We start from the raw sequence: 25,670 nt of genomic DNA on the forward strand, positions 1-25,670 counted from the left end.
ATAGTATACCTCTTTTTAATATAGGTGTTATTTTTTCTCTTAATACTATTTTTGTTGCAGTGACTCGGCGATCATTTCCCCAAGAAGCAATAAAGGGGCGACTAGACGTTTTCAAAATGTGATTCCCCCCCTTAAAGTCGTTAAATGTTTTAAGATCTAGAATGCTTAAGATAAGGGAAACATTTAGTCTCTTTATACGCATACACAAAACCAGATTTGGAGTCTGCACGGTAAGTAACATATAAGGGATGGAGGAGCTAGTTTTCTCTTGGGCTAATTTCGGATGTAAATTTCTTTCATTCCTTCGATTCTCCCATTCACACAACCCAAACAAGCCCCAAAGCGTTTCTTTTTCTTACTTTGGGATCAAACTCTCCATCCGTGTGAATAAGAAGCGGAAGAAACCCCAGCTGTTAATTTCACAGCTCCAGATCATATATAGTCCTATCTCTGTGTCGTTCCAATAGATTAAATAAAAGCCCGTTAGAATGGAATTTGCCTCTGAAAATGTATTGCTCTAAACTTTTCGAGGAGGAGAAGCGGCAGGGGGAATTAGCGCACTTTCCAGAATCCCTGGAGAAATGTGAATCCATCGAGGTGGGGGAAATGTCTCTTTCCATCTGTTTGCCCCCACCCTCCAGCGCGTCTGTGTGTCGGTCTGTCTGTCTGAAATGGATCTGTCTGTCTAAAGTGGGCCTGGATCTCCCTCCAGTGTTGGGATTAGGTCTAGAGGGATCTGGGGTGGAGTTACACTGGTTGCCTATTTTCATATTCATTAGAAATGGGAGGTTGCGCAAGGAGCCCTGCTGAGCTTCAAGATATAAGAGCAACTTCGGGTTCCCCCTTTCAAGACAAGACAAATCAAAGGATCAGAGGCAAAGCAGCTCCCTGAGCTCTGGAGGTCTCTTCCCTTCCCCTCCCTCCCCCCACCCCAGCTCACAGTCCAGCCTCTGTCTAGGGAAGAGGCTCCCAAGCAGCTTTAGATGATTATGGATTTTCTGAGCGAGAAGTTTGCCCTGAAGAGCCAGCCGACTAAGAACAGTGACTTTTACATGGGAGCAGGAGGCACTTTGGAGCACGTTATGGAAACTTTGGACAATGAGTCCTTTTACAGCAAAACTCCAGCCAGCAAATGCGTGCAGGCCTTCAACCCTCTGCAAAGGACTGAGCATCATGTGAGGCTCGAGAGGACATCTCCCTGCCAGGACAATAATGGTGAGTCTCCCCGTAGGATTATTTAACACTATTCTTAGTTCGCAGAGCAGGGGAATCGGCGCGTCTCCCCTCCCAGGTTCACTCCTTTTATCCGAGGACAACAGAGGAAGCTTTAACGGGTGCACTTAGCAACTAAAGTGCGGTGGATCCGGAGCACGTTCCGGTGGAGGATCGGTCGCACGCTTTTTAAGTGATCTTTTAAGCAAATATATTAAAGAGCCCCTTTCGTTTGGCTTCATCCTCTCTTTCCGGCAGCACACAGGCGAAGCTCTCGCTTTGGGTTCTACCGCACCATAGTTTAAATGTTTCCGGAAGACACAGCCTGAACTCAAAACATTCAGCTAGAACTAGAATCACAATCCGAATTGCAGTAAACAGTACTGACTTTCCCCTTCCTTCAGACAGTTCCATAGAATTCCCTGAAGGATTTCTAGCCAAAAACCAGTCGAGCCAAACAGAAATGTCGAACATTTTTAAACAGTTATTTTCCTTACAGCATGCAGCTAAATTTGGAGATTTTATAATAGAAAATATCTGTATGTTAACCATTGATTGATCTGTAATGTGTACAGTGCACAGAGTCAGATTTATTCTCTTTTATATATAGTTCAAGCTAGAATGTAATGATCATATATAGCTGTGTGCTGTTATATTATAGACACACACTGCGTATGTTTCTATAATCAGTCCATCTTTTAGCTTTGGTCATTCTACCTTTTAGCTTAGACTATCTTCTAATGTACTAAAGAGACGAAATAGCTAAACTTGCAATAACATCTGGTGCAGTGTCTAGAAGCATTCTTAACCTAGCAACACATGCTCTAGTGACTCAGATCTGGCTTGCTATACAGTCTGTTAAACTGACTTTTAATAGCCAGAAAAAGACCCACTACAGATTTCAAGCTACTACAGGGACATTTCTTAGTGGTAACTGTTTGGTAAAGTCTTCAGCTCCAATACAAAAGCCCTCCAAAGTCAAAATGTTATCAAAACAAACCATCTATCTTTTCTATCTTGTAACCGACCGAATACAAACCCCATCATTTCATTTCAAGACAGTTAAAGCACTTTTGCAATTCCAAGAGGATTTTTGTGTCTCCTTGTATACAGCACATAACCTGCAAGCGTGGGTTCTTTTAAAACAACAAACCAATAAATGTGAGATATTTATAACAAACCCATTTATTTTAACGAGGTTTCAAATCTGCCAAACACCTTACTGCAAATGTTAAGTACCAAAATAACTAAAGTATATGTAGTTTTCTAATATTTTATTCAGAATGTTTTCACTTCCCAAAAGTTACAAAATGATTAAAGTATATGTAGTTTTCTAATATTTAATTCAGAATGTTTTCACTTCCCAAAAGTTACATACAATGTATTTGGGTTATAGTTAATTATTATATTCTATATAATATTTTTATTGTGAACATTTTCAATGTTTTATTTCAGACTGATCATTTAAAATATATACTATTTGTACTTTATTTCAAAAGCTGAAATTGAATAACATTTTTTCACATTTCTTTCAAATAATTATTTGGTCTAATACTACTTTAGTACACTACGGCAACTCACTTATAATTGTAATGTTTATATTACAGATCATAAATTATAACACATATTTTTGATCATTCTGACTAAATAAATAAATATAGTTTATATTTCTGGAATCTAGGCAAAATAAAATATGGTACACTTTATTTTTGTTTTTGTAATGAACAATTTACAATTTTGACAGTTTAATTCAATATTTTCTCTCTATGTAGTTCAGCATTTATAAAAATAATAGTAAAAGAAAAAAAAAACTTGGTCTAGTAGAAAGTTCCTATATATGGCTACAAATCAGCTAAGTACAATACTAGGATTAATAATATATCAAGTTTGCTGTACTTCGTATATGTATTGAAAGATTTTTGAGACAATTCTTTTTATGTGAGAAATCTTAAAGGGACCAATGGCAATCTTTTGCTCTTAAAAGTATCAAGAACAAGTGTGGTTTAGGAAAGCTACAGCATATTGATTTACTGAGTGTGATTGCTTTTAATTAGCTTGCTTAATTTATGTTTGGTGTTTTATTGCATTATTAATCTGTGTATTGGAGTCGGGTATCAAAAAAATTATGTTTGGTTAAAATCACTGTGAATGAACAGAGAAGCATCAATGGTTCTGAATGAAATTATGGAGCATGGCAGAGAACCACAAAACAAGCTCCAAATCATATGCCTGATGCCATCCTTTATAAAGTTTTACTGCAGTAGATGTTTCAATTTTCCCTCCTGTCTGTGAGAGCAAAAAAAGGATCTTTCAAATCTTGTAACATGTTGCATGAGTTATCCATGCAATGTGACATGTTTAGCAAAAATATCAAATGTGTTTTATTTCTTATTTAGAAACTAAAGAAAAATATTTTAATATTTATTGCTGTCATTTAGTGTTTACCTAAAGATAAATAGTTCCTGTAATACTAATACAAAATATATGAAATAATTTCTTTTAACTTATTAACATTTTGCAGAAACCCCCTATATTTTGTAATCATAACAACCTTAATTGGAAACAATTCCACTTCACAAATCCAAGAGTATTTAAAAATCTGTTGGGTTTGTGCACAATGTCAAATTTTAGTTTTACTCAATTGAGTGGTTCTTGATTAGTCAATTTACAAATATTTAATTTGTTCTATATAATTATTTTGATTGTTTCATAGAAATATGTTGGGGTTAGTTTAACTGCCATCTTAGTTTAAAATCACATTTTTCAGCAGCTTTTGTGCCATTTATTTTAAATCAAAATCTAGTTCACACTAGAATTCTGTGGCTATGCAACTCTATTTTAATCAGATTTCATATACTGCCTATTATGTATTTTATTTGCAATATATAAGAAATAGGTAATTTACTTATGCAGACTTCTTTATCTTCACACCAAAAGAGTTCAAAGAATATTTTTAGATAACATATCTTTGCAAAAATTCTATAGGTATCAATAATGGCATCAATTTTTTTAAAAAAATTACAGGATTCCTTGCCAATTGTATCACATTCCAACACATCATTGCATATAATCAACTTCCCTATGAAAGTTTTCTAAAAATCCTCGATCTAAAAGCCCATTTAACTGCTTATTTCCCCCTCCTGTGTACAGTGAACTATGGGATTACTAAAGTAGAAGGACAGCCTCTTCACACAGAGCTGAATAGGCCCATGGACAATTGCAACAGTCTTAGGATGTCTCCAGTGAAAGGGATGCAGGAGAAGGGAGAACTGGATGAACTGGGAGATAAGTGTGACAGCAATGTCTCCAGCAGTAAGAAGAGGAGACACAGAACGACCTTCACCAGTTTACAGCTGGAGGAACTGGAGAAAGTGTTCCAGAAAACACATTATCCTGATGTATATGTAAGAGAACAGCTAGCTCTGAGAACAGAGCTCACTGAGGCCAGAGTCCAGGTAGGTACCTAATTTAGACATTACACAGGACAATTTAAACATTCTGGAACCTGATCAACAGCACATTAGGGGTTGTACAAAAGTTCATAATGTTGCATGAAACAGAATATATTTTGTCATGCTTCTCTATAAAGAGGAGCCAGTTCATTACATAGGAAAAATAACTTGTTAATATTTAAGTTTCACTGTCTGAGAAACTTGCATATAGGAGGAAAAATAGAAAGAAATATGGAGTTTCGGTCTCTGATAACCTTGCTTCTCTGTCAGAATTTCAGGCAGTACATGAATATGGTGTTAATATGTAAAAGTTCCCAACAGTGTAATACAAAATGTATAATAGTTTGGCATCATCATCATACCAAATTGGACTGCAGTGGACTCCAATTCTATTATTGAACACAAATTACAGATTTAAAGTAATCAAATTCCTTATATTTTGTTTCAAAGAGTAAACACTGAAACAATATATATATAGACAGTAAGGGCTTGATCCATTAATATCATTGGGAGTTGAGGCTGCTCAATACCTTGCAGGATTGCAACCTAGTTTCTTTCACTTATTGTATGATCATTTTTCAAGATTATTTTAATTTCTTGGGTACATTTATTGTTAAACAATTAATTAGCTAGCATTATATGTATATATCTTAGTCACACACATAACTGATTTAATACATCTGTACATGTACGATGATGAGAAAAGGTGTTAAATATGCAGAAAGGCTGACAAAAAATCTGAGATCCTTTGAATTTTACTTTCAAAGGATGGGTTTAGCTGTCAAATATATACAGTGGTTGCATTTTAAAAGTTCATTCTGTTTTTAGAGATCTTACTGGTTTCATTGATATTCCCTGTTTTTTACAGTTTAGGAAATATCAGTCCTGTTGAATCACCCAGAACAGGAGTAACTTTTTTGAGTTTAACCACTTTACGTGTTAACAACTTCACAACCTGTAATTTATAAAGAAATAAAAGCCAGTTCACATGCACACGACTGAAAATTAAACAAAGATCACTTTTATAAACTATTTAAATTACTTAACTTTTATAAAATAAATGGCCTTTGCCTGTCTGTATTTAACTGAGTGACATAGGCATTGTTGTCATCTGAAAACGGGGTCCAGATATTCCCTCCATTTGCACCCATGCAATGTCACTGAAGTGAAGAGAATTTAGCCCATGGACTTTTAACTCTTTAATAAACCCTGGAGAATCAGTCTTCTTTTTAAATTTAGAGAGCTTTTTGGGAGTGACTTCTGGTCATTACTTTTTGCAACAAATCTCTGCTTAGATTTCAAACAAATACATATAAGTCATTAAGACCACTGTGGCTTTATATTATTTCAGTTATGTAATTTTGGGGCCACTGGGCCTCCTCACAGAGTAAAGTTCTACTTAGTGAGAATTAGGATGGAATAATGGGGTCCAAATTAATAGTTTCAGGTTGGGAAATTGATCATATTTTTTTCACAGTTACATAAGCTTCTTGAAGTAAAAGTAGGACAACTGAAGAATTAAAAGCACAAAGCACAGTATATCTGAATAATAGGCTTTCTGACAATATTTGTTTTCTATTTTGTTTACAAATAATTTTCCCTCACTTAGAAAATGACCAATATCTGCATTTCTGAGAAGCTAAATAAGAAAGGAATATGAAAGGAAATGGTGATCATGTTGATCCTGAGTAGCAACATTATTCCATCATGGGATTAAGCAGTTTAAAAGGCCTTGCATCATTAGGGGCAAGCATCTGGCAATGTAAGGATAACAAGCAGCAGTTTTGCATTACTTTGTGTAGGCAAATGGTTACTTTATCTTTGCCAAGAGTCAGTTTCTAGTAAAGTGATGTAAACAGAAACATTCTGGGGGATTGTCAAAGAAAAAAAAGTGTTTTTTTTTTTTCTAGTTTAGTTACTATAAATTCAAACAAATTGTTTCATTTACTTTAGTGGAATGATCAGCTGGATACGCTACCCACATTTCTCTTCACCGCCATTTCATCAAGATCCAGTTTAATTTGTGTCCTGCGTACATGCAGAGAGAGCCAACCTGAACCTAATTTATCTAAGTTGTTCTCTTTCCTGCTGCATGTCAGTGCAGTAATTGGCACCCATTTTAAGGAGATTGTCAAGGTCTTTTTTCAATGAAAGAGCCTCATTACTAAATTCCCTTAGCATGTTCCTGGTGCCTCCTGTGGAGACAGCAGGAAAAAAATACTATATATATATTTTGCTGAGCCCCAGGCATGATAGATAATACAAATTTACCAACAAGGTTCATAGAAAATATGCTCAACAGGTATTCTGTGCCTTGTTTTGATTTCTGGGTACATTTTTCAAGACTGCCATATTAAATTTGCAGTAAGTAGTTAGAAATTAAACTGACCAATAATATGCCCCTGCTGCTCAGACAATATCAAGGGAGTGTTAGAGTCCCAGAGGACCAGGGCAAAAATCCCTAAGAGTTAAAAGCACTAAAACCAACTAGAAACTTTTTCAAGTAACTCTCATTTTGATGTTACGTTTTAATGACAGATGAGTCTTTAAATTATTTCCTCATCATGAGACTTTCTGCTCAGCCCAAAGAGAGCTACATGCCCTATGCTAGAGTCTAATACCATATAACTTTATTTTAAATATTGTGGTATCCAGTATAATGAAGCATCCCTTTGTATACGGGTGGGTACCATCTTTTTGTTCTATGTTTGTACAGTGCCTAGCACAATGAGGTCATTGTCTGTGACTGGGGATCCTCAATACAATTAGTGATATTAGTTTTACTAACATGGTAACTTTATTAACAAGTATCAAAATGAATTTACCCATAGCAGAACAATAAGGGCTTAACTGGGCAACCCTTACTTCTGTTGATGAACACTTTCAAATTAGCAGTCCCTTTGATTCTGTGAGATGACTCTCATGAGCAAGTGTTCACCATCATGAGTCTGGATTGCACAATAGAGCCCTCAGTACAGTAGTTTTAGTTCAACTTGTAGCAGGCTACGAAAGAGGCATATAAAATCTTCTAGGCACTTCAAACTAAACTTCCAAAATAGAGTGAAGCTTTAATTATACATCACAAGGTGGACCCCCATCTTTAGACGCCAGTCACAAGTTACAACATGGTGGACTCATATTAGTCTCTCAGACAATACTGTGCTGAGTACAATATAAATACTCAGAGAGTTAGATACATTAATGCCTTAATAACTAAGGGCCTAATTGAAGGGCCATTTAAGTTAATCTTTCCATTGACTTCAGTGGGCATTTGATCAGACCCTAAGTGAACCTAGAAATGAAATTCCTTTCCTTCCCAGACCTCCAGTGTTCCAAACAGGACCATCTCCCAGTAGAAGTAATATTTCTTTTCATTGAGCTATTTCATGCATGCTGCCAGGACTATCCACTGGATCCTATTAGAAAGAACAGCCTTTGCCCCATAACTGTTTATTGTTTCCCAGCCTTGACTGGTTGTGTCCCTTCCTTCAAGATCCTCTCCATTATACAGCAAAGCTCACAGATGCTGTTAGCCAGCTTCCCCCACCATTTTTTATTGCTCCAGATAAAGTTTATATACCACCTCTTAACATAAAGAGTTTAGCCAATCATAACAATCTATTGGCTGTATGAAATTAATAATAAGTGAAGGGACTTTTTAGGTGTGACTTGCTGCTACCTGAGTGGGCTGCCCAAAATAATTGGGATATATAACATCATGTTACCTTATGTGCTGTTCATTCTCTGTCTCTTTCCTTCAGTCAGTAGGGGAAAAATAGATTTCCTGTAAACACACCTCAAAGAGCCAGAATTCACTTCAATAGACCTTATATCGAAAGGGTCTGGGGTGAGAGGGGGCAGTGAGCTTCCTCTTTTCAATGAGAGAAGTTTCCTTTCAGAGAAACATGGCAATTTTGGAAGTTGCCTTCGGAAGTCTTTTGGTTTCAGGAAAGGCTTTTCAATAGCTTCTTGTGATTGTTATTTGCTTTCATGGTGTAGGTTTGGTTCCAAAATCGAAGAGCCAAATGGAGAAAAAGAGAACGCTATGGACAGATCCAGCAAGCTAAAAGCCATTTTGCTGCCACCTATGATATATCTGTTCTACCACGGACTGACAGCTACCCACAGGTACAGTAAATAACATAGAACAACACCTTTGTTCCCCCCTCACGCTAATGCTTACATGTAAAGGTGCCCAAAAATAGTACAGTTGTAGCATAATGAAAATATTCAATCATCATTACCCTTCACTGAGACATTCGAGTCCATGTTGATTTTATTTCTGACTCTACTAATTTGATTTTCTTTTAACATTCTTCATTTAAAATATCATTTCTGTATGACTTCATACATGCAAAGACCTAGAAACAAAATAGCCAGCAAGAGCACTACATTTGCACTATAATTCCTGCACACTTTCACTTTTCAATTTCTTTACCTTTGTTAACTAATCAAATAAATATAACACTGTATATAGCATAATAAGACAATATCTTTTGGGCTTTGTTTGGTGAGCCTTAGCCATTCTTGAACAAGAGCGCCATGAAACCATCCGTCTCAGCCAAGGCATCTGTTTTCCTTTACTTCCCCCCCTCCCCCAACCAGTTACTGTATATTTTCATTTCCCCTGACCATACTTTGTTTTTTATGTTGTTTATAAATGCCAAAAAACTTTGTATCCAACAGAGCTGCCATTACGACCAACACCTCAACTGTTTATACAGAATAATTAGCTTTCACAATACATTTACAGCTTTTCTTTTTTAGATGAGAAAAGGCTTTTTATAAGATGTTGCTTTTCTATTATGGCTGATTTTCCATAAGTTATGGAGGCTGATTTATTCTTAAACAGTGGGCAATAACTTTGGTTTGTGCAGTTTTCCTTTTTTCCCTGCATGTATATGATACATAGGGTGTATGTGTGTAATCTATATACATAGGCACATGCACACGCACCCGTGGGGGAAATCCTAGTCACACTGGGATAACAATGGGTGTTGGGCCACTGAATTTAATAGGGCCAGGATTTCACTTCTTATATATATATAAGCTAATAACGTAAAGCTAATTATTCTGTATATATATATATGGTCACATACAAACACCCCTACATAATCTATACTATCTATTCATTAAAAAAAAGAACACCAAAAAGCATTAACAATGAAGTCAGGAAATTCAGAATTGCAGATGTCACTCTACTTTGTTAACAGACCTTTCATTACATGTTCACTAGGCAGTTTGGCCCTGACTCTGCGACCATTTAAGCATGTGCATTAGTGTCTACTCACATGAGCAGTCCCATTGAAGTCAGTAAGACTACTCACAGGCACACAGTTTATGATTAAGTAATTTAAGGGTCAGACTCGGGGGAAGGAGAGGAGGGGGAAGAGATGATCATCAAACCCTTCTCACCTGTTATCAACTCCTTCCATTTATTTCTCTTCTCTTTCCTTCTCATACTGTTCCCATCCTCCTTGCTGTCTGTCCCCTGTCCCATTCCTCTCTTTGCTCTTTGCCCCCTTTCTTTTAGACTTGGGATACCTTTATTTTTGTACTCATTCCTCTTCATGTCTTCCTTCTAATTTCCACTTCACAATATTAAAAAAAAAAAAGCTTTTCTGGGCACCCTGAGCCACACCTGCCCCCTTCCCTCAATGCCAATATGTTCTTGTGCTACCAGGACTGCTGAATCTCTGTCAGCTCATCAGTTTACACTGACTTAGACAGACCTGCACACATTTATATTAGGAAGTGGGGCTTCCAGAGCATTAGTATTATTTCATAGTATAGTAGCACATAGGGGCCCCAACTGACATCAGGGCCCCAGTGTGTAAGGCACTATATATACACGTAAGAGATAGTCCTTGCCCCTAAAAGTTTACAATCTAAGTAGACAAGAGGGACAATGAGTGAGGAGGGGAAACTGAAGCACAGAGATGTGAAGCGATTTGCCCAAGATCAGGGCCAGCGCAACCCATTAGGCGACCTAGACGGTCGCCTAGGGCGCTACAATTTGGGGGGCGGCGACCGCGGCGGTATTTCGGCAGCGGGACCTTCTGCTGCCTCTGTGGGGGGCGGCATTTTGGGGCGGGACCTTCCGCCACCTAGGGCAGCAGAAAAGCTGGCGGCGCTCCTGCCCAAGATCACACAGGAGGTGAGTGGCAAGGCTGGGATTAGCATCCATATCTTCAGAACCTCAGTCCCTTGTGCTATCCACTACACCATGCCAGCTCCCCTAAAGCACAGTTTCTTTCAGCACAATCTCATTTGCAATCTTTCCTGACCAGCAGACTTCCAGTAATACCAGACCCTAGAACTATGCATACACCTCTCTGGGATGCTCAGTAAACATCTTGAAATGTGTGTGCTAAAAGTGTATATTTTAAAACTAACCCTAGTTTGGTTATTTAAAATATTGTTAAATATAGATAATGTTTCATCCACATGATGTGATAATTGCTTGGCAGTTATTGCTAATATTTAAATGAAGCTTTTTTGAGTTATAGGAGAATGCCAAAAGAAAAACCTGAAGCCAGTGAAAATGTCTGTTGTATACTTCTTTACTGGTCTGAAATGGGTGACCTGATTATTGTTTTTTTCATGAATCTTGTGAAAAATTCTTTGCCAGGCTTAGGTCATGTCTGCCAAGTTTCAGCCTGGAGGAAATTTTTATCACTGGGTTGAGTTATAAACTCCTAAAAATAGAGGTTTATATTAGAAATCCTGATAGCAGAACATTACGTAAGTATTGCTACCTTACTGCTATATGTATTCTTTGCATACATACATATATACATCCACTCCAAAGCACACCCACATATATATGTATATGGAATAAGGCCTGCCTACAAGAGAAAGCTGTACAGGCTTAATTTCAGTTGTTTTTTTAAACTGAGTTTTAAACTCAGATGGGCTCTCTTGTTTAGGTTTAAAAGTGGTATTTTTCAGTTTCTCTTAAGCAGACTCCTAATCAGCTTAAACTGATTGAAATAAGACTGGTTTAAACTGAAATATGAGAGTCCCCACAGTTTTTGCACTGGTTTAACTAAGGCTATGTCTACTCTACATAGGGTGACCAGATGGGATGAAGAAAATATCGGGACACATGGGGGGAGGGGAGATTCCCGCCGGCGGAGTAAAAAAAAACAACAAAAAAACCAGGAATGTGAAATATTGGGACAAACGCCTAAATATCGGGACGTCTGGTCACCCTAACTCTACAGCCTATGTTGACAAACTTATATCATTTGGGGATATGAATACTCCATCCCCCTATGTGACATAAATTATACCGGCATAAGTGTTTGTGTGCACAGCACTATGTCGGTGGGAGAGCTTGTCCTGCCAATGTAGCTTATGCCTCTTGTGCCGCTCTGTGCCGCTGCAATGCTGTATGTATAGACAAGGCCTAAATCAATTTAAAATTGCTCCTTTAGTTAAACTGGTGCAATGTACTCATGTAGACAAGGCCTGAGGCTATGGCCTGGTCTACACCTAAACCTTAGGCCGACTTAACTACATGGCTCAGGGCTGTGAAAAATTTTGCACCGAGTGTTCTAGTTAGGTCGACGTAATCCCTCATGTAGCTAGGTTGCCAGAAGAATCCTTCTGTTGAACTAGCTACTGCCTCTCGAAGAGGTGGATTACCTACAACAAAGGAAAAAATCCTTCCATTGATGTAGGAAGCCTCCACACTACGGGCTATGGCAGCATAGCTGTGCTACTGTGGGGGCTGTAGTGTAGACTTGGCCTATGAAATCTTCTACCAGAAGACATAATAGCCCCTAGAATCATTACATTCAAACCTTTTCATTTGGCTTCTTTCCCGTCATAAGTGCTTCACACCCTCACAACACATACAACATTCCGTATGAACTACTCAAGCTATTTCTTCCACAGATAAGGAGGAAAGAGAGAAATTACTATTGTTATTTCTATTTTTAAATGGTTGGAAGACATTCTGGCACTATGGTGATGGAGTTATATAAGTGGTTAGACAGATGTAATATGCAACAGAGATATACGCTGCTGTTATATTAGAGATTGGTCAGGATTTAAATTTGTGGTCTGCTTGCCTGCCCTGGATGCTGTTAATAAGGCCTGGTCTACACTAGAAAATTAGGTTGGCATAACTACGTCGCTCAGGAGTTTGAAAAAATCCATGTAATATCCACGTAAAATGGCGTAGCTAAGCCAACCTAAGTTGGTGTGTAACCTGTGCTAAATTGACAGAAAAATGCCTCTTGGGGAGATGGATTACCTATGCCGATGGGAGACTCGCTCCCATCGACATAGGTAGTGTCTACCCTGAAGCGCTACAGTGGCGCAGCTGGAGCAATGCAGCTGTGCTACTGTAGCATTAAGTGTAGTCAAGATCTAAATTACATTAATGTAATTTAATAGAGGCTGCAATCACAGTGCCATTAAGTAGAGTGAGTGTCATTATCACAGCACTCCTAGTGGTACCACAACTAGAACAATAAATAATGATACAAAGTAAACCAATCAGTCATTTCATTTTCCCTAAATGAACCCTCTCAAGCACTATTATTCTGACACTGACATCTCTAAAGATCAAGGCATGCTCTGCCATGCATGCAGATAAGAAGGTTGTCTGGGAGTGGAGGAACACAGATAATTAGATTGGGTGATAAAGTTGTGAAACCCTTATTTACATTGATGTGCATTTACCAACCTTTGATTTTGCCTGTGAAAAGTACATGGGGACTGGGGAGGATGGAATCTTTCTCCTTCCTCCAACATGAATATAGGGACACTGGGGCAGTCTGTTGCACTGACTGCCGTGTGGCATGAGGATCAGCAGTCAATGTGGTTCTTTGCTCTGCATTATATGATTTGCAGCCTGCAGATCTCTGCTCTGAACTCATGTGTGGGTTGTATTCCAAACACACACAGCCCACCTGAATTCCAGCAAAGATAGAGCAAAACAGAGGGTGTGGAGACCCCCCTGCTCTGCTTTTCCACTGCCTATCTGACCCCCACCCCACAGTAACAATATGATGTTTTTTGATGTATTCGGAGCCTTGTGTGAACTATATAAAGGATTTCTTCCTAAGTGAGTAAAGAATCTTTTCAACTTATTTGGGATGGAAGATTGGCTCTGAATTATCTATTATTCAGCCCAACCATGCTAGTAAGTTACCCTTCTTAATCTTTAACATAGTAATAGACAATGTACTTTTGATATTTTTATAGACCATAATTATTTGTTCTGTCTAATTCAGTCTAATCTATTTTGCAGTATGTTGACTGTTGACACAAATTGTGGTGCAAAATGATTGCTCTGCAGGTTGAAAAAATAACTGGAAGCCCCAATGCCATTCAATTCTTCTCTTGTGTCTGCACACTCAGATCTCCCCTTGACTGTAATGGGAGCAACCAGCATACAGGTGTGGGCACTTCAAGTAGCATTTGGGACACAACTCCTTGCAGTTCAGCTGTACTTCAGGCTTGTGGTCAAGCATGTTGTACGACAAAATAGCCATGGAAAAATTAAGGTAAAATAGTAAAAAGTAGAGTTTGTTGAAATTTTCCAAAAAGTAGATGTTATCATTACCTCCCCCAACACCCTGCAAATCATCAGGGTTTTTTAAGCCAGCTGTAGGACGAGTTGAACTTTTCCAAATTTTGAATTTTTGACAAAGGTTTGTGTTGAAAATTTGATTTTTGATGGAAAAACCAACGCATATGTTTTATGACCTGCTCTAGTAGCAGCTTTTGGCCTCATTAGAGGATTAATTTATGCAGCACATTAGGGCTCAGATCATTTTTAAAGAGTGTAATAAATAGGCTAGAGCTTGAGAGGCTAAAAGTGCTGTCCCTTGTGTTGAAAAAGTATAACCTGAATAACTTCAGGGTTATTCACCTTCAGGGCTCTGAGGGTGCACAGCCCTGCTACCCCCATGTCCAGAATACAGCATGTGCTTCCCACCCCACTACATGGAGCCAGTTTTGGAGGGTGGTGAGAAGAGGGAGACATTGCTCCATGTCCTTTGGAGAGGCTAGTGCCACTGTCCGTGCTAAACTTCAATAGTCTTTGTGCTCAGGTATTAGGTTGTAAATGGACCAAGGCTGAGACAAGGTTGAATCTTCTTATTCCCTATGAAGAGTTATAATCTGACTCTCGATCCCACATTATTCATGTTCAGTACTTAGGCTAGTAGTTTTACACTGTATACCTTAAATATAATCCATATGTATTATCTCTATAAATGCAAGAAGGCCAATAAATAAATAATTGTATTCAATCACATCCTTTACAGATAGAGAGAGAGGGATATCTCCCCCCCCCCACTCTCTCACTACCACACCCCTACTTCCCTACTTGTTTGTTCTTTGCTGTTGCTGCACTGTTACCTCTGCTGGATTCTTGTTGCTTTTCCTAAGCTGACTGCCCTTTTGTCACTGAGACTCTGGGGTTCCTTTTCTCCGGAGCCACAGCATCTCCTTTGAAATGCAGCTGGAGTTGGAGATGGAGGTATGTCTGAGGAACTGGCTGCACTTGATTTTCAGGGAAATTCCAATCCACTGCAAGTGGGAATCCCAAAAGGAGAGCTGGGGCTTCAAAAGAAGTAAGAAGCTGTGGGGGTGCAAAAGAGAAAACGTGGGGAGAGTAGATGGCAATCTCTTAAAAATAGAGAGGGGAAGAAGTACAAGGGCTCATCCCCTACCTTGGACTGGCAAACACACTCAGACAGGCTAAGTTAGGTGATGTGTACTTATTTATCCTATGACTACCTAGTCAGCAATGGAAAACCTTAAGGTGCCATATTTTATTTAGCAACTCAAGGATGTAAGAAATTATATAACTATGAACATGCTGTTTATTAAGCCCATGAATCATAATTCCAATTCCATTGTAATGGATAACTCCCATTAAAAATAATCAGAGTTATTGGCTCAAATTAAATCCCTCATGTGGTCTATATTATACACCACATGTTATATGACTTTAACTATAGGCTAAATATAACTGGCAGATAACCACAGTAGCTGACTAACAGTGACTGTTATTTAGTGCTAATTCTGTTGACCAGTGCCAATTAGAATAATAGAATCTAGAATAATAGAATATTAGGGTTGGAAGAGACCTCAGGAGGTCATCTAGTCCAATCCCCTGCTCAAAGCAGGACCAACAGCAACTAAATGATCCCAGCCAAGGCTTTGTCAAGCCAAGCCTTAAAAACCTCTAAGGATGGAGATTCCACCATCTCCCTACGTAACCCATTCCAGTGCTGTTCTGGACAGGATCATACAACGTATGACAATTTTCTTTTCAAGTCCATAAAAGCACCATACTCACTTACCCAATTAGTACTTCGAAATCCTTGGTCCTTGGTGTCTCAAGATTTCCTCTCTCATTATTTGCTGAATCCTTAGTCCCTTAAACTTTTTGGGTGAAAGTGAATCCAGAGTTTCGTTACAAGGTTACTTAATGGTGTGAGGTGGGATTTTCCCCTTTAATAGTGTTCTCCAAGGGTATGAAATATGGCCTTTGACCATATCATAGCAGTGAATGATGCCTTTCTTTTCACTCTTTGGCTCTGAGAGTTATGTGGGTTACAGTACATCTGGGATGTACACTATACAAGAAATAAAGCATCTTTTGAATACTAGGCCAATTTAGTCTGGCCAAGCTGTGGTAGACACAGGATCAAGGGGTGGGAAGCTGCCTTTCTGCTCCCTTGGTCCTGGGCCTAAGCAGGGACTGAATTGACCTGTGGTGTAGTTTAGAGCAGCAAGATTAACCTGGCTAAACCAGTTCCATAGGAACTTTTTGCCAGCCTGGGATTGCCAGGGTGCAGTGGCAGTCCAGGAATATCATCTACACCGGGGAGAAGGACAGGGAGAGTAGGGTAGGTGGCATAGAGCTAACAACCCTGACTTTTTGCCATATGGGCATTCCCTGTACATCAGGGGAATCCCCCACTATCCTGCATCATTCAGCAGCACAAAAGGAACAGACCCAGTGGCTAGGATCTGGCTCATTACTATATTATTATTGTTGTTTATTAATTAACATCTCAGTGGTCCATTGTGCTAGGCACTGAAAAAAACAACACATTAGTAAGAGACAAAGACCTTCTTCCTCATAGACCTTACAGTCTGAATAGACGAGACAGAGAAAATGTAGTAGACTTTAAAGATGAGCAATTCAGCTACAAGGCGTTGATTTGTTCAAAGGTTACACAACAAGATCTGTGACTTGAACCCAAAGAAGTATGGAATTTGTACATGGAAAGACAATCAGAATACTGATTACTTTAGTTAACTTCATATTTCAGTTCTGTGAGGTAGAAGGGCTATTCTAAGGAAGTGACATCATAACTACGATGACAACTATGACTTTCCTAGTGATGTTGATGTCACAGCCATGAAATCTGACTCTTTTTTTTTCTAGCTGGCAGTGTATAAATATATATAAAACATGGTAGGTAAATATATTCAAGGGTTCTGGTGATTTCATGGTAACCACAAGAGCAAATCTCAAGCTGTCTGTGATGTTAACAGAAACCAGAGATGTACAGTATGTATAGCCTTATTCACAGCCTCCCTGAATTGCCTTTTATATAGTACATGGATCACACAAGATTTTAAGAGGAAAAATATTTTCTTTAAATTCATGTGCACAATGTCCCCTTTCCCTCCTGTCTACATCTGCTATGTACACTATAGAAGAAGCACTGATCATTTCTATTTATTGTAAAGTATTGCTCTGTTTATATGTAATTCTGGGATATATTTTGCACTTACAATTTCACTTTGAGACAGTTATGGAATAACTTTTTGCTAAATAGTGGAGCTGTGATATCAAACATGATTCGAGCACTTAAAATGAAGGCCGAATAATTTTCATGTCCAATAATAAAGGAACAAAAAAATGACCTGGGGAATAGGATGATAAAGCAAACATGATACATACACTTGAAAAGTGCAGCTGCCTCATGAGATAAGCTGTAAGCATCTTCCAGGATCTTGTTAGGCTTTTCAAATTCAGGCTACTAGTTAAGATTCCTTCCTCCGATGAAGGAATCTGTGGGACCACTTTGTAATCTTCAAGAATCAATTGTTTGTTCATTTTTTTGACATGGCATAGATCTATTTGAGCATTATGGGCTGATTCCTTCCCTCGCTTACACCTGTACAACCTCAAATTGAAAGGGGCGCATTTAGGATAAAAATATCATGAAAACTTGTGGTACTATATTTATAGTATGACAAACACAGAGGTAGCAGAAATCTCACAAGTACTAATCTTGTGATACTTCCAGACCACACAAGTTTATAGGAACATCTAAACTTAACCTCTGAAGCTTCTGAAGTCCACCCATCATCACAGTAGTAGACATACTATTGGACAAAGTTCCACTTGTCTGTTTTACCCATTTAAAGCAGTTTTCAGGCAAAATTATTCCAGTAATCATACCTCTGCAGCCCATGGAATTGCAGAATTTGCCCTGATTTTTTTAAAGAACATTGGGCAAGACAGATAAAATGGGATTTTGTCTAATGTATGTCAACTATGGGAATAGTGGGGAAATTTCAAAAGGTTGCAAGGTTCAGATTGGATACTTATGGGCTGGAAATATCACAAAATCATCTTTTTTTGTGAAATTTCTTCTATATTTGAATATCATTCAAACTGGAAACACAGTACTGCAAGAATAGTTTCATAAGATTGTAGTTTTTGGGATCATACACCATTTCTAAGAGCTTTCAAAAGTATAATAGCTTATGTTTGGAACAGCCACCATACTTGTTCTGCTTGCAGGTAGACTATAAAATTGCACACAGAGCATTAGTATATAATTAGTTTTCTGTCACCTTTGTAGGCACAGTGGGACAGATCCTCAGCTAGCATAAACTGGCAAAGCTTTGAATGGAGCTATGCTAATTTACACTAGCAGAGGATCTGGCCCATGAGCGCCGTGTCTAATGACACTTAGGTCATTGGTTGTCATAGAGCCTGAGCATATGAGATGCTGAACACCCTGAACACCTTGGAGGATTGGGCCCCCCAAAAGGAATGGGGAATGATTCATTACTGTCAGTAAGTTATTGTCTAACTAGGAGTTTATAAGACAGATTTGTTTCTGTGGAATGTGAATGATCATAAAGAAGGCCAGAGTTAGCACAAGCTCTAGAAAGACAAAACTGTTTGCTATGGATGGATAACATAGGCTTGAAAGAGAGGCTGTGGAATCCCTGTCACTGAAGGTTTTTAAGAAAAGGTTGGACAAACACCTGTCAGGAATGGTCGAGGTTTAAATGGTTCTGACTCAGTGCAGGACTAGATGACCTCTTGTCCTTCCAGCCTTACATTTCTAGGAAGATAATCCAGGAAGCTCAAATCCCCTGAGACTCCTTGGCGGTTATTAGGCCTCCAAATCTGTAAAAACCTTAGCAGGTTTGTTGGTGCCTCCAGTCTCTATGAGTTTTAAAAGGCTCTAAGGGACTTCACAAATCCTGTAAACCTTAAGACTCATTGGGGCCCTCTCCAACCTTCACCCTCCCCTAGAGTTATTGGAGGCAGTGTTCTACCCTCCATCCCTACAGGCTTCATGAGGCTTGTTGATGGTCTCTTCCTCCTCCACCCCACTCCCTGCAAGACTTTGTATCCTCATCAGGGCCTGCATTTTGCAGGCCTTAGAACATTCATGGACCCTATCTCTTGAGCCTTAAGAAGGATACTCATGACCCTCTCTATGAACCTTAGAAATAGCTAATGGGCTGCCACTTAGTAGCCTTGGCACTGACCCACACATGTCTGCCTCAGACATAGCAGGTTCCGTAGCCCCCCGGTAGCTGAAATTGGCTTCCCTGATCTCTGAGGAGCAAAAGTAGGCTTGTCAGTTTATGACAAGTTAAAATAGGCTCAAACTGGTTCTTTGGGGAATAACAAGCCCCATGTAGGGGTGGGGTGGGCCTCCTATGGGCCTGATGTTTCTGTGAGGTCGGGATCTTCCAAAAGCAGGAAGTGGATGGGGACTGACAAGCCTCCTAAGGGTCACTGGATCTCTTTCCTCCTGTCAATCTCAGGAGGCCCACAGGAAGGAGTAATTATCCCTGATCTCCCTCCCACCCCCGAGCACTTTGCTCTCTCCATCCCTTGTCCTGCTCCCTATCCCCATCCCTCCCAGCAGACCACCTGAGATATGTAGGAGCAGATCTTTAGGAGGTGTGTGTGTGTGTGTGTGTGTGTGTGTGTGTGTGTGTGTGTGTGTGTGTGTGTGTGTGAGAGAGAGAGAGAGAGAGAGAGAGATTAGGGAGAGCAGGAGCATCAGGATGGGTGTGATTTGCCCCTTATTCGCCAAGTGTTCTGCAGGACACCCAGGAAGGAACATTTCCCGTTGGCTACCTCTTTCTACTCCTAGCACTGTTTCTGGAGCTGCCAAGGATCCAAAATTAGCTTGTCAGCTCCCGAAGACCCATGCTAACAATATAATTTAAAATATTAACTTTTAAAATATGAGTTTAATTACCTCATCTTTATATCTGCACACTAGATCTCAACTAGACGAGTTTAGTGAACCATAATTTATCTCTGTCCTTCTGGTTGGTGGTTTGTGTGTATGTTTGCTATGAAGGAGTAGAGGAAAAAAAACATCAGAAACATTTTTTAACTTGGGAGTGCAACTTTTTTTTTGGTGGGGTGTCATAATTCATTAACCCCTTTTCCAACTGACGGCAAATTTGATAGGAAAAAATGGGGGTAAAATTGGGTTTATAACTCACTTTGTGACCTATGGAGCAATTTGTGACACTCCAAAATAGCACCATAAGTGTGCATAGCACTTAACAAGCACATAAAAAGATATAGGCCCTATCCCAATTTGCTTGTAATCTAAAGTCAGCATGAAAATGTACAAACACATTTTTAAAGGTGTGGGGGAAACCACAGGAAATGAAAAGAGCATGATATAGTTCTTGGCAGAGCATTTTCCCCATTTGAATGAGAAGGGAAAGTTGTCTTTATCATGGATTTATTGTTGTTTCAGTAAAGATTGAAACAGGACTACATTAACACGCACTAGGGAACTTTTAGTGTGTATCAGCAAGGTCCACGTTGAGCCTGTTAGTGCACGATATGCTAGTGTGGACTAAAATTTACACCCTTCTGGTGTGGACTAAAGCTCCATGTAGAAAAGCCCTAATTGTATAAAGAGAGACTTGTTTGAAGAAACAGGGATTGTAAGATCAATTCGCCCATTCATGCAAAAGGTGGCCGCATGATGGGAGAATGGGAGAAGACAAAAAAGGAGGGTTGGATGTGAGTCTTGGTTGGAGCAAAGTGCACAGATAGGGCAGTAAAAATATACACAATCTGAGATGGAGGCATAAGTTGTGCTGAGCCTTGAAAATCCTTGTAAACCACCATCTAACAAATAACAAATATATGAAAAATATATATTCATAAATTATATAAATATATACACTGAAGAAAGGAGAAACCAGTGGTACTTTATGTTTAAAAAATTAGGCTTTAGGTGAGTGCCAAGCACAAAAGGCATAAGACAGCAAACCCTACACACGCGGTTACTCCAGATCTGTAGCAGACATTGCCGGTAACCACAAAGTTTGTCTCCTAGTGTGTCATGCAAAGTTTTCCAATAAAAATGCCACACTGTATAGCCAGTTAAGGCAGAGAGCTGGAAAAAAGGTTCATGGGTGTAATTTTGTTTTAAAACATCATGAAAAAGACGGTTTTAACTAAAAACCATCTTTGAAACCACTTTAGAAAGGAGCCATGAATGTGTTATGACTCATGTCTGTATCTTCTGGATTCATTTGTTTTAAAGTAACTAACTATACAAAGCTATCCAAGACGCTGAAATTTCATATTTTATAGTCAAGCATAAGTAACTCGAGAAAATTATCTGTTCAGTTCAAAGTTTGGTATTTTTATCTTCAAATACTTACTTAAAAACTCTCCTTTGCCGTGTTGTGTATGCAAAACATTACAACAGTTAGGTGACTGGTGTGCTGAGACCACTATGTACCATGATGACCAATACTGGCTCATTGTTTCCTTGTACTCCCCCAGCTGTCTGTATCCATCAGTTGTTACTTGTCTTATACTTAAATTGTAAACTCTTTGAGCTTTGTGTTCTGTGTTTGTACAGTGACTAGCATTATGGGGTCCTGTTTACAGTAATACAAATAAATAATAATAAAACAAAGTGCAAATTTTCAACTATCAAAAGGTTTTATAATGACAATGATATTTTCACTTCTACAGCCCCTTTCTTCTGAAGTCATTTGGAGGCTTCCATTGACTATAATGGGCATTAGATTGGGTTCTTTATCTCCATGAGAAGATGGATATATTTAAGTTCAGTGTGCCAAGTGAATCAGTGGCAGAGCAGAGAAAGGGTTCCGCAGTCCTAACTCCCTGGCATATGATCTAATACACTGCCCATGCTGTATCTTCACTATATTTTTCAATGAAATTGTATAGCACTAGTAGGGTAGTTGCTAATATTATACAGCAGAATTAGTGAGGGAAACCAAAGAAAGAAGAAAAAAACACGAAAAAAAATCTAAATGTAATCTTATTTTATATGTTCCAGATTCAGAACAATCTGTGGGCAGGAAATGCAGCTAGCAGCTCGATGGTCACTTCCTGCATGCTACCGCGTGACACTTCCTCCTGTATGACACCTTATTCCCACTCACCCCGGACAGATTCTGGCTACACAGGCTTTTCAAACCACCAGAACCAATTCAGCCACGTGCCCCTCAACAACTTTTTCACTGACTCTTTACTTTCTGGGGCTACCAACGGACACGCATTTGAAACCAAGCCAGAATTTGAAAGGAGGTCCTCCAGTATTGCAGTTCTACGAATGAAAGCCAAGGAGCACGCTGCGAACATTTCCTGGGCCATGTAATATCATAGTACACTTTCTTTTTTCTTAAGTAGCAAACTAAAAACATCCTTATTTCCCATATTTAAAGGACACAACAATAAGCTGCTGTGTTTGGAAATGCTAGAGGTCAGGATATACATTGAAGCCTGCTTACATAAATATCCTATATTATTTAACAATAAAACTAAAGGATAAACCTGAATAGATTTACCAATCTCAACCATCCCTGTTTTTTGTTTTTTATATTAAAACATGTTTTATTGTACCAGTTGATGAAATATGATTATAAAACCTGCAAAAAGAATAAACCTATTAAACAAATACATCGGCTATATTTTGATATATGTCAGTGCTACATACAAAAGGAATTCCTTATGAATGAATACCTGATAAAGGAGGAAGTCTGGTGAGGAAAATACATTTGTCATATCAAGGCTTTGATGTAAATCTTTAAGCACATTGTGTGGGGTGTTAAGCATATGATTCTCCTTATTGTAAATAAATGTTGTAGGTCTAACTCTGTGAGCACGCTGCTGCTGCTTTGGGCCTGATCCATTATTCTGCTACACCCATGTATTGAGTTCAATGGAGTTATACCATTGTAAAACTGGTGTAATGGAATGGTGAGTCTGATCCTTTACTCATATAGACCTGAGTGTGTTCTCATTGAGTTTAATGAGAAATTTGCCGTGGTTTCACTGGGAGCAGAAAGTCAATGGCAAAACTCTCATTGAGTTCAGTGGCAGCAGGATTGGGCTCTATATGCTCGCTGCATATTACAAAGGAATTAAAACGTCAGCAGACTTTGACATTTAAAAATAGGGAGGGGGGGAAGAAAAATACTTTACATCTGGAGAATTGCTATCTGCTTTGATTTACTTCTCCTCCCTTTCCCCTGTCACATTCCAGGCTCCTTCAGATGAGTGAAATGTCAGGCTCCTTGAAAGCAACAGCCAGTCTCTCAAGTTCATAAAGGCAAAGTAAATTAATTGAAATAAAGAAGGACTTGCATGGCTGTGATTAGAACAGGATACAGCTCTCCACACAGCCCGTGCTTCTTGCTTTTCTCTCTAGCCACCACTTCGAAGCAAGGGATGCAGCGGGGAAGCATTTTTCATTACAACAAAACTGAACTAAGTAGTATTAATAAAACAAAACTACAGGGATCTAGGGAGTGCTCCTCTTTCTATTTGAGATGAAGGCCAAGCTTCTAATGACTTAAATGTCAGAAGGATCCAATCCATAATCCTTAAGTGCAGTAAATAAGCCTCACTTTGAAAGCATTATTATTAATTGGAAATGAGATTTTTATAGCAAATATTTTAAATTGGATGATTTGAAAAGAAAGTTGTCCTATGCACAGTCTTTAACAAAAAGATCAGCCTTTTATTCATTTATAGACTTGTGGTTTCCTAATTTTATTACCTTGCCAAAATGAGCTTCTTCAATTTTGGCCGTGGATATTGGGGGCGGGGAGAGGAAGGGGGAATTTTCAGGCTCACATTTAGCAGCTTTTTTAATGACCTGTTTAGACAACTGTAAAATGTGCCTTATGCTTTAAAGCAGACTGATTTGTTTTTAACATATGTAAAGATACAACGGCTATACAGACACTTGTGCCATATGAAGAAGGATTAAAGTGATGATTTTTCACAGGTCAAATTGTTTCCAATTTCAAAATGTGTTTTTCGTTATTATTATTATTTTTTTAGCATTTCCACATAATAATTTTTAAGGTATAGCATATGGAACATGCCAGATCAATTTCCAGATAATTTTTATTAGAGCATCATTAGCAGTAAGGCAATGAAAGCTCAACTGGCAAAACATTGAGCCATTTTATCATTGCCTTTCCTTCAGTTTACTTGTATATTGTAATACCAGAAGTTTCAATTATCGTCCAGGAAATTCTGCATTAAAGTTCATTTTTACAAGGCAGTTTAGGTCAAGATTAGAACTGAACAATTCCCAGCAATGTATTGCAGTGACAGAGTGTTTGCAGGAAATAAACTGTCATGTTCAAAACATTACAAAACTGCTAGATGTTTGAATCCTAGCAAGAAGCAAAGGCGGGGAGGGAACCCCTCATTTTCCTGCTGATTGTAATCAACTGGAAGGGTTATATTTGAATTAAACTTTTCCTCCCCATTTTGAACAATGGAAATGATTTGTTACCTTTTGCAAGGATACCCTGATGCATTAAACAAACAGGTATTCAAGCTCCAATTAAACCCGAAGTGTGATAAATTGCAGACCCTGAGTTAAACTTGTCACACTCTCGCAACAGCCGAGTCTCTTAGTATGAACGATAGTCTATATGCTGCAGCATGTAGAAAAACCACCCTCATATGTTAGATGTCAAATAATACAACAGGGTCAGATTCTTCCTCCTTTACTACTCTTATTGAGTAGCCCTTACTCAGTGAGTAGTCTCATTGATTTCAATTAACAGCCAGTTTAGTGACCCCTCTAGACAATTTCAATGGGACTCCTCACAGAAAGCCAAACTGTGAACTTATGCACAATGGGGAATGGTTACTCATATGACTAGTCCCACAGCAGACAATGGGACTATTCATGTGGATAGTTGCTCACCACCAGCTTAAGTGAGTCACCATCAGGCCAAGAGTATGGTACTATTCAACAACGGTAAGGGTGGCAGAATCTGGCCCACAATGACTAATGGCCTCTGACTGCCAGAAGCCGGGACTGGATGACCGGGACTGGATCACTCAATAATTGCCCTGTTCTGTTCATTCCCTCTGAAGCATCTGGCACTGTCAGAAGACAGGGATATTGGGTTAGATGGACCACTGGTCTGACCCACTATGGCCATTCTTATATTCTTAAGAGTTAAATACCTATAATCCCTTTGAGTAGCCACTTCCTGCAAAAATAGTGGTATTGAAGTCAGTGGCACTATTTGTGGAGTAAAGCGCTACATCTGTTACAAGAGTATTTTACAAAAGAAATGTCTGTCTATATATGTGTGTGCATATATATAATATAGTCTGAGTGAATTTCTACTCAGTGTGAATAAGGGTATCAAAATGATCTTTTTCTGTTGGATACACTTCTTCAGTCTACAAGACTTTTGTTAGCTTTAACGCAT

General features: G+C 38.7%; 1 protein-coding gene across 1 annotated transcript; it reads left to right on the forward strand.

Annotated features, from left to right (window-relative positions):
• Window positions 1–983: 983 nt before the first annotated feature.
• Window positions 984–22,579, forward strand: ALX1 (ALX homeobox 1). Its single transcript, XM_065423338.1, has 4 exons — window positions 984–1,215; window positions 4,363–4,667; window positions 8,664–8,792; window positions 22,259–22,579. Exons 1-4 carry the CDS (start codon window positions 984–986, stop codon window positions 22,577–22,579), a joined length of 987 nt encoding a protein of 328 aa, XP_065279410.1.
• Window positions 22,580–25,670: the final 3,091 nt, after the last annotated feature.

This window comes from Emys orbicularis, chromosome 1, assembly GCF_028017835.1.
Source record: "Emys orbicularis isolate rEmyOrb1 chromosome 1, rEmyOrb1.hap1, whole genome shotgun sequence".
Lineage (NCBI taxonomy): Eukaryota > Metazoa > Chordata > Testudines > Emydidae > Emys > Emys orbicularis.